The following is a 14,460-nucleotide window of genomic DNA, read 5'->3' as shown; positions in this document are numbered from 1 at the left end:
TCCAATATCAGAGGAGCATGCCTATTATCTTAGGTATCGTGGAACACAGGCAGGATAATGCTGCTGCAGTCGTCTTGTTTGTGGGCTTCCTAGAGGCATCTGGTTGGCCACTGTGTGAACAGACTGCTGGACTTGATGGACCTTGGTCTGATCCAGCAGGGCTTTTCTTATGTTGGTAGCCAGCCCTGCAAGGAAGAGAATTCTAAAAGGTTCCTTGCCTTTCCTGTACTGCAGCAAGAAGACACAAGACACGCGGTCACCTGCATATTCCAGGCCCTCAGGCCTTGCAGGAAGAAGCCAAAAACAAGGTATGGGGGGTATTTTTTACTTTCCCCCCAAAAAACAGCACTGCAACAGCAGATAGACTATATTCCACCTTTCTGCCCAATCCAAGTCAGCTATTAAAAGCAGCCACAGGCATGGGTGCCTTCTGTTGTAACTTTTAACCAGCATAAAGTGACAGGTGGAAACCACTTGGCAATGTCTCAAGGCAGCTAAAAGGACAGAAGAAACAAACAGTTGGTGGGCGGGGCACAATTCAGCAGCCAGGAGCTCTTCTGCACAAAGCACTTGTTCACCTCAGGGATCCTTGAGAACTTCCTACCACTGGACTGTGCCCTTTGGCGGAGGGGCCACGGTGGATTTCCCATCTGCAGTCACATGAACACATGAAGCTGCCTTCTATTGAATCAGACCCTTGGTCCATCAAAGTCAGTATTGTCTACTCAGACTGGCAGCAGCTCTCCAGGGTCTCACAGGATGAGGTCTTTTGCATCACCTCCTTGCCTAGTTCCTTTAACTGGAGATGCTGAGGATTGAACCTGGGACCATCTGCATGCCAAGCAGAGGCTCTGCCACTGAGCCACAGCCCCCAAAAGAACCTTGACAAACGTCACTGGGGGGGGGGACCCAAAAGGAAGCCACAACACAGGCAGAAAGTTATGACAGCAAGAGCATCCATGCCAGCCAGGACAAAAGGTCGGGGTGCCCAGCCCCTTGCTGCCAACCAGCTGCCCACAGGAGAACCACAAACAAGGCAAGGAGGATTGCACCCCCTCCCCCACACAACTAGTCTTCAGAGATGGGCTGCCACTGAACATTTGAGGAACCAGACCTCTGGGAACTGCTCCAATCCTCCTTTGGAAGGGTCAGGTGAAACTTTCCCTAACATACGCACATTTATGCATTTATATCCCCCCCCACAGTTGAGACTCAAAGCAGTTGTTAGAACATCATTCTTCCCTTCTCCATTTTCTCACAACAGCCCTGCGAGACAGGCAGGCAGGCAGGCTGAATGTTTAGGACCTGCCCAAGGTCACCCAGTGAGCTTCCATGGCAGAAGTGGGGATTGAAAGAGGTCGCCCAGGGTCCGAGTCTATCGCTCGATGCACTACCCCACCCTGGCTGCAGCTGAAGCCACAGGACCATCCCCTGAGCTCCTACATTTCCGCCTGCCACGCCAGCTGACCCAAATCAGGCACTCTTCCCCAAAAAACCCCCCAAAGTTGGCATCCGTGGGGAGAGAGGAGGCGCTTCCCACCCCCCGCGGCCCCCAACCCAGTCTCGGACCAGGCGGCTCCGAACGAGAGGGCGATTTGCTGCGCTGAGCCCCCTGCAGAATTATTCCACCCTTCTCCGGCTGGAGAGCCCTCGCGTGCTTTCCCTTCTCCGGTGGCACCTGCCAGCCCAGCCCACCCCTCCTGCGAGGCGACCTACCCAAGCCCCCCAGCAGCGGGGCAAGGAGCAGCCGGGGGCCCGCCGCGGCAGAGGCCGGGGGAGCCAGGCGGGGCTTTGCAGCGGGCGCCCCCCACCCCCGGTCCAGAGCGCGCTCCCGGGGGCCCTGCAGCGCCGCGCACGCGCGCACGCGCCCCCGCCCAGCCGGGCGTCTACCTGCCGCCCTCGCGGAGCCCCGCCCTTGGCCGCCAGCTGGGGAAGAGGACGCAGCCTCACCTTGGCAGGGCCGGCCCCGCGATTGGCTGCGGCGGCAGGGTCCCGCGGCCAATCGGAGGCGCCACCTCGTGCGCCCTGCTCGCCCCGCCCGAAAGGGCGGGGCGAGCAGGGCGCACGAGGTGGCGCCTCCGATTGGCCGCGGGACCCTGCCAGGAGCAGACCAATCGGGGGGCCGCGAGACCCCGCCCCCTCCTCCGCCGCTTCGTTAACCCTTGTGCTCCCACGGGCGGCGGAGGTAGCCAAGGCGGATTCCCCCGGGGGGAGGGTGGCGGGCGGCTGGGTCAGCAGCTGCAGGGTCCCAGCAAGGGGCTGTGGCTCAGTGGTAGAGCGTCTGCCTGGCATGCAGAAGGTCCCCGGTTCAATCCCCTGCAGCATCTCCTGTTAAAGCAGTGGTTCCCAACCTTTTTTTGACCAGGGACCACTAGGACTTTTTTTCAAAAAGGGCAAGAGTCCAGTAGCACCTTAAAGACTAACAAAAATATTTTCTGGTAGGGTATGAGCTTTCGTGAGCCACAGCTCACTTCTTCAGATGTGAATAGGACTTTTTTGTTCGGTGCAGGGACCCCAAGGTTCAAAATAAAAATTCCGAGAATTTGAAAAACGTTAATCGTAACTGTTAGTTAAACATTAAACTTAGAATAATATTTGAATATATATATATATATATATATATATATATATATATATATATATATATATATATATATATATATATATATATATATATAAAATAGAGAACTTTTAATTGAAAATATTAATTTATTATGGGTTTATAACTTTGTTTCGCGGACCTTAATTTAGTTCTCGCGGACCCCCGGTTGGGAACCAGTGTGTTAAAGGGACCAGGCAAGCAGGTGATGCAAAAGACCCTTTTCTGCCTGAGAGCCTGGAGGGCGCTGCTGGTCTGAGACCTTGACTGACTGTATTACCCACGGTTCAGAAAAAACGGTTTCCAACAGGCAGGTATTGGGGAGAAACAGGTATGCAGCTTTATTAAACAAAAATAACCCTTTACCCAGGCTAATAACGTTGAGACGATGGGATGCCGTCTCCTGGGCGGCAAGCAAGCCGCTCCGTCCTGTCTGGCAGCCCGTCCTTCTTCTGCAGACGCTCCTTGTCTCTGGCTTCTTATCAGGAGCCCTCCTCTCTTCAGTAGAGAGCAAAGCCAGATTTATTTCCCCACCACCAGGTGCTCATTATTTACAGTGCGGTGTGACAATTAACTCCCTGATACCCTGAGATTGCTCTCACATGGAGAAGGGCTGCATTGAGCACCACCTACACCTGCATTGAGCACCATTACACTGACCAACGGCCCTGCTTCAGTATAAGGCAGCTTCATGTGTTTAATTAGCCTCTGCCAAGCTGGATGGCCGAGGCTGACCCCATCCTGGAAGTGAAGTAGGGTCAGCCTCTCTGGTCAGCGCTTGCATGGGAGACCACCCACGCAGCCCGGGGTAGCTAGGCAGAGACGGGCAAACCACCTCTGCACATCTCACCTTGAAAAACTCATCGGGTCGCCATGGATCAGCAGCGACCTGAGGGCACTTTACACACACATACACACACACACATTCAGAGTGCAATAAGAATCCTATGTCCATGTTCAACCCTGGGGAGTCCATCTTTCTGAACCTGTGGATGAGCTCAAGTCCAGCTGACTCCTGTTGTCATCTCACTGTGAGCGAGGGCCTCCCCAGAGTGAAGCTGCTCTGCTCTGTTGCCCCTCCCAGCAGCTGCTGGCCCCAGACCAAAGCTCGCCGATGGCCAAGACCTCCCAGGGCTGCCCTAGGTAAGACCCACCTCACCCCTTCCCCGCACACAGCCTCCATGAGGGGGGGCCAGGAAAGTGATCTGCTTTGCACGGAGAGATCATGTGCAAGCACTGTTTCATCGTGACACATTGCTGCTTGGGTGCATCACAAAGACCCTGATGAGCTACAGCAAGAGAGCTTCTACACAGGCCGAGGATTTTTGTCCTGCTGGGAAGAAGAAAGCGCCCTGCTCCCACAGAGGTGCTCTGGTTCCTGGAGCCTGCCATCACTCAGCCCTTCACACACACACACTGTTGTCCTGCTGAAAGGGCGTCCCAACCCCCCTATCTATGGTGGAGTGCATAAGCATTGCCTTCATCCAAGAACCACTGCACCCTTAAGGAGACCAAATTCACAATGCTGCAAACACCTCAGCTTTTCCAAACTGCCATCTACTAACTTTATTTCTTTAAAGTGTATACAATAGGAATCAAATCAGTTTAAGTGGAAAAAAACAGGAGCTTGCTTATATTCAAACCAGTGCATCTGGAAACAACGACAGGGTCCTTTCACTGCACTGGTCTCTTTGCATTAGGAATTTCCCAAAGCCAAGTTCTGCCCTTGTTAGAAACGAGGCCAACCAGCCATATTGCATGCATTGGTGCAGCAGCATAAGTATGTCAAATGGGGGGGGGGGAGGATCATGGGGTCAGAAGGAATGAAGGGGTCACCATGCAAGACTCCTTGACCTGGGGCCGCTGGCCCGTCCTCAGAATTGTCTCCCCAGTGATAAGGACTAGAAACATGAATGCTGCGATTTGCAAAGGCCTGCTTGTGCGTGGAATTGTTCAATTGGGGGGGAGGTCAGGAATGCCAGCTTGTTCGTCATTTTAAAAATCGATCACAAGAAGTCCCAAACAGAGCCCTTGTCACTCCACCCCTGGAGCCTGCCGGTCCGGCCCCCACATCCCGCCATGGCCTTTGGCATGAAAATGCCAAGAGAAGGGCAGTAAAGGGCTCGTTTCTTCAGCGACGGAGTCCCAGTTGGTTCTTTGCTCTTTTCCCACTGGCTCATTGGTGCTCTGCTCTTTCTGCTGAAGACTCTGGCCTCTGCCCCCTCTCCTGAATGTGCTTCCATCCTCAGGGCCCTCAGATTAAGCCTCAGCATTGATTTATAATGCCGTGATTAGAAGAAGTGATGTAGTCATCGTGGAGAGCCAGATATCTGAATAATTTTAATAGGATGTTGCAGAATTTCTCAGAGGGAGTTTTGTGCATCTCTCGCCGTGCATATCCAACCTGCCGGGGAAACGTGGCGGCCAGGAGGAGCTGGGGCCGCAGGAGGCAAAAAGGCCGTGCTTCATGGACTGGGGGACAGGCTGCCACCGAGTCTCTAGTCGGGCTGTTGCGTCTGGCGGGGCGGGTAGCCCTGGCGAAGGCAGCTGTCCACCTCATTGGCACCGATATTCCTGTGGCTGCGTTGGTGAGCGCGCATGTTCGAGCCCTGGCTAAAGACGCGGGGGCACAGCGGGCAGGCGTACGGCTTCTCCCCCGTGTGGAGACGCTCGTGGGAAACCAGGTTAGACTTCTGGGAGAAGCGCTTGGGGCAGCGGCTGCAGGCGTACGGCTTCTCCCCCGTGTGGATTCGAATGTGGGCCACCAAGTAGGGCTTGCAGCGGAATTGCTTGGCACAGACCGGGCAGACGAAGGGGCGGTCGACCGCCAGCAGGGGCGGAGGCAGAGTGCTCTGTGGCTGAGGGACAAGGGCGTCGCTTGGGAAGCAGGGGGCGTGGGCCTCCAGCGGGGGTCGGTGGGGTTGGAACGCCTGCATCCCCAGGGCATCCGCCACCGGGCGCGGGGCCTGGAAGCTCTCCCCGTTGAAGGCGTCCAGCGGGTGGCTCTGCGGAAGAGGGTCTCGGGTGTGGATCTTCTGGTGGGAAAGGAGGTTGGGTTTGTGGCGGAAGCTCTTGCCGCACTGGCCGCAGACGTACGGCTTCTCCCCGGTGTGGATGTGCTGATGGGACGCCAAGTAGGCCTTGCTACCGAAGGACTTGCCGCACTCTTGGCACTGGTAGCGCCGCTCGCCTGTGTGCACCTGCCGGTGGGCCAGAAGGTTGGGCTTGTGCCGGAAGCTCTTCCCGCACTGGGCACAGGCATAGGGCCGGTCGTTGGCCAGCTGGGACAGGGCTCCGGCTTTGGGCACCGAGCCCGCGATCCCTTCCGCCGCCATGTGAACCAACTGGTGGGTGACCAGCTCCTCCCACCCGTGGAAGCTCCAGCCGCACTGGTCGCAAATGAACTCCCCGTTGCCGTGCAGCCCTGGAGCCTGGGGCCCGCCTGGCAGGGGCTGGGGTCCGTAGCTGAGGGACCAGGGGTTGAAGCCGTGGGCTGTGGGCGCCTGCTGGTGCAGAGTCATCTCGGGCCAGAAGGGCAGGGTCCCCTCGCCCTGGTTGCAAGGGGCGTGGCTGGCGCTGGTGCCCACGTGGCCCTCCTGAGGCGTGTCTACATCGGGAGCGATGGAGGAACGCCCTCCGCTCTGTGGGCGGAGCCGGGGCCACCTTCGGACGTGCAGGCGCCGGTGGGTGGTCAAGGCGTGGCGACCCAGGAAGCTCCGCTGGCACCGGGGGCACTTATAGGGCTTCTCCTGCTTCCAGCCTCTTTGCGGTTTTTCAGCATCCCTGGAAGTCAGGCCCGCTGGCCTCCGCCTGCCCTCAGACTTGGCCCTCTGGTGCTTCTTCCCTGCGGTCCTGGAATGGCGAGGAAGGGTCCCCCGCAGCGGCTCAGAGCCAAGCCCAGGGCAATGCGGCATGTCGGGAAGCACCGGGGAGCCTCTTCCTTCCTGCTTAGGAGTCCGGGTTCCATTCTCTGCAAGGAGACAAGGTCCTCACACTGGTCAAGCGCTGCTCCCCACAAGCCCCTGGAGGCCACTTGCTTGCGCTCAGGCATGCTCCTGGACAGGCTAGCAGTGGACCATGGCAACCCAGCCAGGCTTCTCACTAGTTCCTGCCTCTGCCCCTCTCCTCTGCTCCCACCTCGGTGTCCCTGGGATGGAACCCTGACACTACAGCATGTGGCCCAGATATCACAGCAATTACACTGGCTACCGTACTGATCCACCCCCCAGTCCAGTTCGAGGTGTGGGCTGTGTGATCTGAAGGGCCATCTCCTCCCAGATGTTCTTGTCCAGAAATTAAGATCACAGGGAGAGGCCCTTCCGACTGCCTCGCCAATGAAAGAAGCTCATTTGGTGGGTACACAAGAGAGGGCCTTTACGGTGGCAGCCCCACGATTACAGAACAACCTCCCCAGGGAAGCGTGCCCGCCCCCCCCCCACTCAATCTTTAGGAGGCAGCTGAGGATGGTTTTATTCCTGACAGCATTTGATTAAAGCAGTCCTAAACTGACTTTAAAATTTGGTTTTATGTATTTGTATTTATGCATTTGTATGTACTTTATTTAATGTGTTTTATTTAGATCATAAGGCCACCTTGAGCTCTGTAAGGAAGAAAGGCGGCAAATAAATGTTTCAATAAATGTTATAAATAAATAAAAACATATAGGCTGTTGCTGCTCCCAGTGCATACTTGAGAACACCCGATCACAGAACACAAGAACACAAGAAGAGGAGTTGGTTTTTAGATGCGGTCTTTCTGTACTGATTAAGGAGAATCAATCACCGTCCCTTCTCCCTTAAGGAGAATCAATCACCGGCTTACAATCACCTTCCCTTCCCCACAATAGACACCCTGTGAGGTAGGTGGAGCTGCGAGAGTTCAGAAAGAACTGTGACTAGCCCAAGCCCACCCAGCAGACTTCACATGGAAGAGCGGGGAATCGAACCCGGTTCTCCAGATCAGAGTCCACCGCTCCAAACCGCTACACCATGCTGGCTCAAACAAGTCTCTCTCCTGCCCCAGCCTGCCAGCAACAGGGATCAGGTCCTTCCCATCAGACCCCTGGACTCCCTCTTTAAGGCCAAAGCATCAGGGGGAGAGAGTGCAAAGGAACCAACACACACACACACACCCTACAACCCCCAACAAAGTGTGGTGTTCCAAGCCCTTACCTGGAGAGTTGCTGTTTCCTGCTGGGAGCGGGGGGTCTGCAGCACACGGAGCCTGCCCTTGTGCCAGACGGGTCAGAAGTGCCGGAATGGAGAGCAGGCATTCTGCAGGGAGACAACGGGCAGAGGCCCAAGAAGCGTTTTGCTCTGCACCTCCGCGTGGGAAGTGCTGCCCCAACCCCCTTGCCGTGTCTCTTGGCCTGACTGGGGGGCGCTTCCCCCTCTGCTGGGGCCCAGCTGGGTTATGTGTCCAACTAGCATGCCACGAAGTGCCGAACCAGCGTCTTTGCAGGAGCTCTGGGGCTGACCTTGGCAGGAGCCGCTGGGCCCGTTCTCAGCTGCCCCCCCCCCACTGGCATAGGTGTGGCATTGGGGCAGTCAGCACCACACTGGCCCAGGCTGATGTGCCTTCATTTGGGAAGAGAGGAGGGACGGCTCTCTGCCCCTCACGTTACCTGGGAGCAAGTGGGGGCCTGAACTAGCTTTTGGCTCCTCTTTCTTTCTTGGGATTTCTAAGAACATAATATATGAACCTCAGAAGAGCCCCGCTGGATCAGACCGGTGAGGCTCCATCTAGTCCAGCATCCTGTCTCATATGGTGGCCCTCCAGCTCCTCTGGAGGTCCAGCAATAGGGCACAGGGGCCGAGGCCCCTTCCCCTGATATGAACCTCAGACGAGCCCCGCTGGATCAGACCAGTGAGGGTCTACCTAGTCTGGCATCTTCTCTCACACAGGGGCCAACCAGCGCCTCTGGAGGGCCAACCATAGGGCACAGAGGCTGAGGCCTTCCCCAATGTTGCCTCCTGGCATTGGGATTTAGAGGTTGACTGCCTCTGGATGTGAAGGTTCCCTTTAGTCATAATGTAACCACCGTGATCCATGCGACAGTCACCTCTACACTAGATTACTGTAACTTGCTCTACGTAGGGCTGCCCTTAAGACTGATCTGGAAACTCCAGCTGGTACAAAATGCCGCAGCGAGGGGACCCTGCTGCGGGAACATATTCAGCCAGGGCTCCATCAACTGCACTGGCTCCAGCTGGAATATCGGACCAGGTTCAATGTGCTGTTTTTGACCTTTAAAGCCTTACAGGGTCTGGGACCTTCATATCTTCAGGACCGCCTCTCCTGGTATGCCCCCCCCCCAAAGAGCATTATGCTCGACTTATAACAACTTGCTGGTGGTCCCCGGCCCAAGGAGAGTGTGGTTGTCCTCGACAAGGGCCAGGGCCTTTTCAGCCCTGGCCCCAGCCTGGTGGAACTCCCTTCCTGGTGACATCGGGGCCCTGTGGGACCTTAAAGAGTTCCATAGGGACTAAGACAGAGCTATTCCACCAGGCCTACAGCTGAGGGCAGCCACAGGTTGTCATCTATGCTGCTGAATCCTCTGCTGGGTCTCTCAGCGGCGATTATGCTTTTTAATAAGCGCCATCTGGGATTGAGGGTGGGTTAGAAATTTAAATAAAGAAAATGTCTAGTAGCCGCTGACAGACCTGTTCTCCATGAATCTATCTAATCCCTTTTAAAGCCATCTAAACCACCCCTTCCATAGAGCTGAGAGGGTTGCAAACTAGAATCATAGAGTTGGAAGGGACCACTGGATCATCTAGTCCAACCCTCTGCACAATGCAGGAAATTCACAACTACCTCCCCTCTGCACCCCCAGTGACCCCTACTCCATGCCCAGAAGATGGCCAAAAAAAAAAAAAAAAAAAAAAATCCCTCCAGGATCCCTGGCCAATCTGGCCTGGAGGAAAATTGCTTCCTGACCCTGAAGTGGCTAACTAACACAAGACATTTCTAACTGTATTAAAAACATGATTCCCAGAAGGCTGGCTAGTTCAGCAGCAGATGACCCAAAAGGAAATGAGAAGCCACGCTCAACTTTACCCAGCGAGGAGACTAGCTCGTAATTCTCCACCATTACGTCTTGGTAAAGCTCCTTCTGCCATTCTTCTAGCTCCGCCCACTCCTCTGGCGAAAAGTAGACCGCCACGTCCTCAAAGACCACGGGCACCTGTGACAAGGAGCAGCAGCCCTGCTGAAGAACTCCCCTTCCCAGGGCCGGATCGGTGCCTGCCAGGCCCTCAGCTACGTCAAGGTGAAGATGGTTTGAGAGGGCAGAGGCCGTGTGGGTCTGCGGTAGAACAACAAGATTCGAGTCCAGGAGACCAACAATATTTGGGGGGTGGGTAGGAACTCTTGAGAGTTATCTGACAAAGGGAGCTTTGTCTCTCGAAAGCTTTGTGCGCACTGGAAATCTGGTTGGTCTCCCTGGTACTCCTGGACTCAAATCTAACCAAGACCAGGAGGCTCCAGAAGGTGGCCAACAAACAATAATGGCATCACTTCTATAACTTTTTTTGTATTTGGAGGCGCCTTGTGACGTCGGCTTCCTTTCTCACCCATCTGTCAGCCCGGCCGGCCCTCAGGACCATGTCGTGGCCCGCAGGGCAGTGGGCCCCTGCAAGCGAACTGACCCCCGTCCCCCTCGGAGGGACTCTTCGCCTCTTGACTCTCTCAACCTGGGGGTGGAGGGCAGGGTAAAAATCTAAATAAATAAATACATGGTTCTGATGGCGGATCCCAAAGGATTGGCTGGCCTCCAGATCCCCATACGTGTCCCGTCCAACAGATGAGTGAGGCTCACCCTGCAGATTTCCGTTCCTGAATGAAAAACCCAAACTCTGCTGCCCCCACCCCCCTCCAGTTAATGCAAAGTGGAAGTCAGCCGGGTCCAAAAGCGCACCCAGACACAGGCCAGGACCCCCACCACCGCCCCTGGGGATACACAAGAGGGGCTCCGTGGCGTCTCCTCTCCCCTTCCGGTGTGGCAGTGCCCACGGCTGGGCCATCCTCTTACTGGGACACCAGGGGGGCCAGGGAAAGATGTGCCAGGCAACCCTCCCCCCCCCTCCCCAGGCTTCCCAGGACACCACCAGCCCCCCCCCCTTTCCCGCTCACCTTCTCAACATTCAAAAGCAGCGTCGAATGACTGCGGGGACACAGGAGGGGGCTTTCATGAAACAGATCTATTAGCATGATGGGGGGTGGTGGTGGGGGGGGATGGGGGGGTCTTTTTTCTGCGGCTGCATTTTTACCCCCCCCCCAATCTGTTGGAACTCTGCAGAGCGCGGTGGGCTTTTGCAGCGCCTCCGGCCCCCCCACCCCCCACCCCCCACCCCGGGGTTCCGGCCTCTCCGGTGGGGGGGGCGGGGGGGTCCCCGGGCCTACCTGAGCGAGCCTCCCCCCGGCCATCTCTCCTCCGACAAACCACAGCCGAAAGGTGCAGCCCTCCGCCGGAGCCTCTTGCTGCAAAGAAGGGGGAGGGGGTTACAGTTGCCCTCCCCCCCCCACGGGGATTTCCCCCTGCAGCTGTAACGGACCCACCGGGGGGGGGGCAGGTGGGGTTTTGCCGCAGTCGCTCTGCACGGGAGGCCCGCCGAGGCAGGGAGGGAGGGAGGGAGGGAGGGTGGCGGGCAGGTCTCGGCCAGCTGTTCCGCTGCTCCCTCCCCCCCCCCGTCAGGTCAGCCGGCTGCTCTTTTGTTAGCCTTTGAAGATTTACGCACCCGCGCTGCACGCCGGGAACTGTAGTCCCGCTGCTGCGCAGAGAAGGGAGCCCACCTCGCCCGGCCCCGGCAGGGACAGCGCCGCCCTCCGGCCCCGGGGGGCCCGGCTCGCGGGGAGGGGACGAGGGCGGGCTATGAATGCAATAATAATAATAATAATAATAATAATAATAATAATAATAATAATATCGATGATAATAATAATAATAATTAATAATATTGATAATAATATTAATAATTATTAATAATAATTAATAATATTGATGATAATAATAATAAATAATAGCAGCAGCAGCCCCGGCCCCTTCGCTTTCTCTCTTAATGGCTCGAAAATGCGGCAGATTCATGTACGGGACAGAGAGGTCACGGTGGGTCGCCCCGTTAGTCCGTCTGCAGCAGTAGAAAAGTGCGGGAGGGGAGGGGCCGTGGCTCAGTGGCAGAGCCTCTGCTCGGCATGCAGAAAGTCCCAGGTTCGATCCCTGGCAGCGTCTCCAGTTCAAGGGACTAGGCAAGCAGGGGATGTGAAAGACCTCAGCCGGAGACCCTGGAGGGCTATGGAGAGGGGCCGTGGCTCAGTGGCAGAGCCTCTGCTCGGCATGCAGGAGGTCCCAGGTTCAGCCCCCAATGGCATCTCCAGTTCAAGGGACCAGGCAGGTAGGTGATGTGAAAGACCCTTTTCTGCCTGAGACCCCGGAGAGCTGCTGCTGGTCCGACTAGACAGTACTGAGTTTGATGGACCAAGGGGGGGTCTGATTCAGTAGAAGGCAGCTTCATGTGTTCGAGTCCAGGAGCACCTTAAAGACTAACCAAATTTCTTGGCAGGGAGTTAGCTTTCCTGAGCCACAGCTCACTTCTTCAGATACAGCTAGAGAATGTGAGTCCATCTATCCTTAAGTAGAGAAGGGTGAATTAGACACACAATGGCAATGTAAATGTCAAAAGCAAGTAAATGACATTAGCAGGTATGATTGGATTAAGTGTAATATGCAGGGGGGGTAGGCTGGAGAAATCATCATTGGTAATGAGACAGGAATCCCACATCTCTATCAAGTCCTGGAGAATGCATAGTCTTGAGCTTGATTATTAGTTGTAATTCAGCCGCTTCTCTTTCTAATCTCCCTTTGAAATCCCTTGGCAAGAGAACTGCTACTCTTAAATCAGCAACTGAATGTCCTGGAAGCAGTTGTGGACCCACATTTTTGGGACCCTAAAGCTTGAACTGTTATGGGGTCCCCTTCGCAAACCGCAATAGGGCAACATCCAACAAGGCCCAAAGGGCCTTGCTGTCCTTGCAAGAACCTCAAGGCCCAAATGGCAGAGAACAGGGTGGTGGTGGTGGGGGAGTCCTTGAAAACGGGCCGATACAGTGAGCCCCTTCCCACCAGCGAGGTCTGGGTAACTGCTGTTGTCTTCTTCAGTGGGGTTGTTCTATGGGAGATGTATTGGTCCATCTCTAATAGAGGTAGAGGGTATCAGAGGAGAATAAAGAGGTGAAAATATCAGGGCAGCCTGAACTGAGAATTCAGATGTCTTTTTATGGTTCCAATTGGCTCTCACCTAAGGGCTGAGCTACAGAACTATTAAGCCACACAGCAACGAAGGATTCAAGGATGCAGCTGCCAAACTGGGGGCTACAAATAGATTCAGTGAGCTCAGTGAGCCCATATAGTTTGAGCGCTGCACGCCCCCGAGAATTCTGAAATATGACCAATTACAGGGACATTTTGAGGCCATATGAAATGGATATTACAGCATATCCCAAGGTCAATATTAAGTTCTTTGACCCATTGGCTTATGATTCTACCACTAAATTAGCCTTATTTTAATAACAAACACTTTTAAAAACTCCATCGATTTTGTTGAAGAATTCACTCAGATGCTCCTTGGCTTGACAGGATAAGCCACACGCATGCGAACACCACCTTCCTCAAAATGCTTGGCTGATCACATTTGAGGAGTGTCCACCCTAAATCATCTTGGTCTAAAATCAGTGACACCCGCCCTCCCCATTTCTTATATGATCATCAGGAGGTAATGTTAAATAGGCCCAGATTTGAATGTGCTTCTTGCTCTCAGAGAGGCTGGGGGTGCGTGGGCAAGACCGACACTGAAGGCACAGCTCAGGGTGGGCAATGCATGCCGCCATCTTTTTCCTCTACCACCAGCTCCATCCATCCTTCTGATGCCAGTTACGCTAGGAAGGCCAGCCCCAGATGTTAATTGTCCATCCCCCTCTTAAAGCCTTCCAAGTTGGCAGCCATTACCACATCCTGGGGCAGGGAGTTCCACAATTTCACTATGCGTCGTGTGAAGAAACACTTCCTTTTATCTGTTTTGAATCTCTCAGCCTCAGCAGATGACCCCGCCTTCTAGTATTATGAGACGGAGAAAAGCTTCTCCCTGTCCACTCTCTCCACACCATGCATAATTTTATAGACCTCTATCATGTCTCCCCTTAACCGCCTTCTTTCCAAGCTAAACAGCCCTGAGCGTTTTAACCACTCTTCAGGGCACTTGCTCTAGTCCCCTGATCATTTTAGTTGCTCTTTTCTGCACCTTCTCAAGCTCTGCAATATCCTTTTTTAGGTGTGAGCAGAACTGTATGCAGTATTCAAAATGTGGTCTCACTACCTATCCCAGACATGGCCCTTTTCCTTCTTGCTTGGCCATCACCAGAGAGAACTGGAAACTCCACTCTGTAGGGCTGGAAGGGTGGAGCGTGCAACACCACAGGGTTCCATGCGACAGTCAGCTGAACCAGGCCTCTCACTATGACACCCCCCTTCCCAAACCTACACACATCTAAAGCATGACTGCACAACGGAGCCTGCCTCCACTGCAAAACCAGAGGGTAAGCTTCATTGGTCCAGGAGCACCTTAGGGGCCCAAAGATTTTCAGGGTATGAACCTTCGGGAGTCAACACTCCCAAACACCACCCCTTCATTCCCTGCAGCAGCACCCTATGGCCAGCGGAATGGCTGTCATTGGATCCCGGGGCCACAGGCAGAAGATCCCCCCCTCCCCAGCTCCCTCCCCCCACCCATTGGGGCTACAACGGCATTGCCTTCACCAGGCCTCAGCTATGAGATGAGGCAAGCATTGGATGAACAAGCAGAACGCAC

At 54.9% G+C, this 14,460-nt stretch overlaps 1 protein-coding gene across 1 annotated transcript; it reads right to left on the bottom strand.

The window, feature by feature from the left end:
* Positions 1–5,097: 5,097 nt before the first annotated feature.
* On the bottom strand, positions 5,098–6,513 carry REPIN1 (replication initiator 1). Its single transcript, XM_056857183.1, has one exon. It carries the CDS (start codon positions 6,511–6,513, stop codon positions 5,098–5,100), a length of 1,416 nt encoding a protein of 471 aa, XP_056713161.1.
* Positions 6,514–14,460: the final 7,947 nt, after the last annotated feature.

This window comes from Euleptes europaea, chromosome 11 (genome assembly GCF_029931775.1).
Source record: "Euleptes europaea isolate rEulEur1 chromosome 11, rEulEur1.hap1, whole genome shotgun sequence".
In the NCBI taxonomy this organism is placed as follows: domain Eukaryota; kingdom Metazoa; phylum Chordata; class Lepidosauria; order Squamata; family Sphaerodactylidae; genus Euleptes; species Euleptes europaea.
Note: the sequence above shows the minus strand (reverse complement) of the source record. Positions and strands in the feature narration are given on the sequence as shown.

Bases quoted from the DNA above. Each gene is read 5' to 3' on its own strand.
- REPIN1 (XM_056857183.1), bottom strand. From the start codon at position 6,513: ATGCCGCATTGCCCTGGGCTTGGCTCTGAGCCGCTGCGGGGGACCCTT.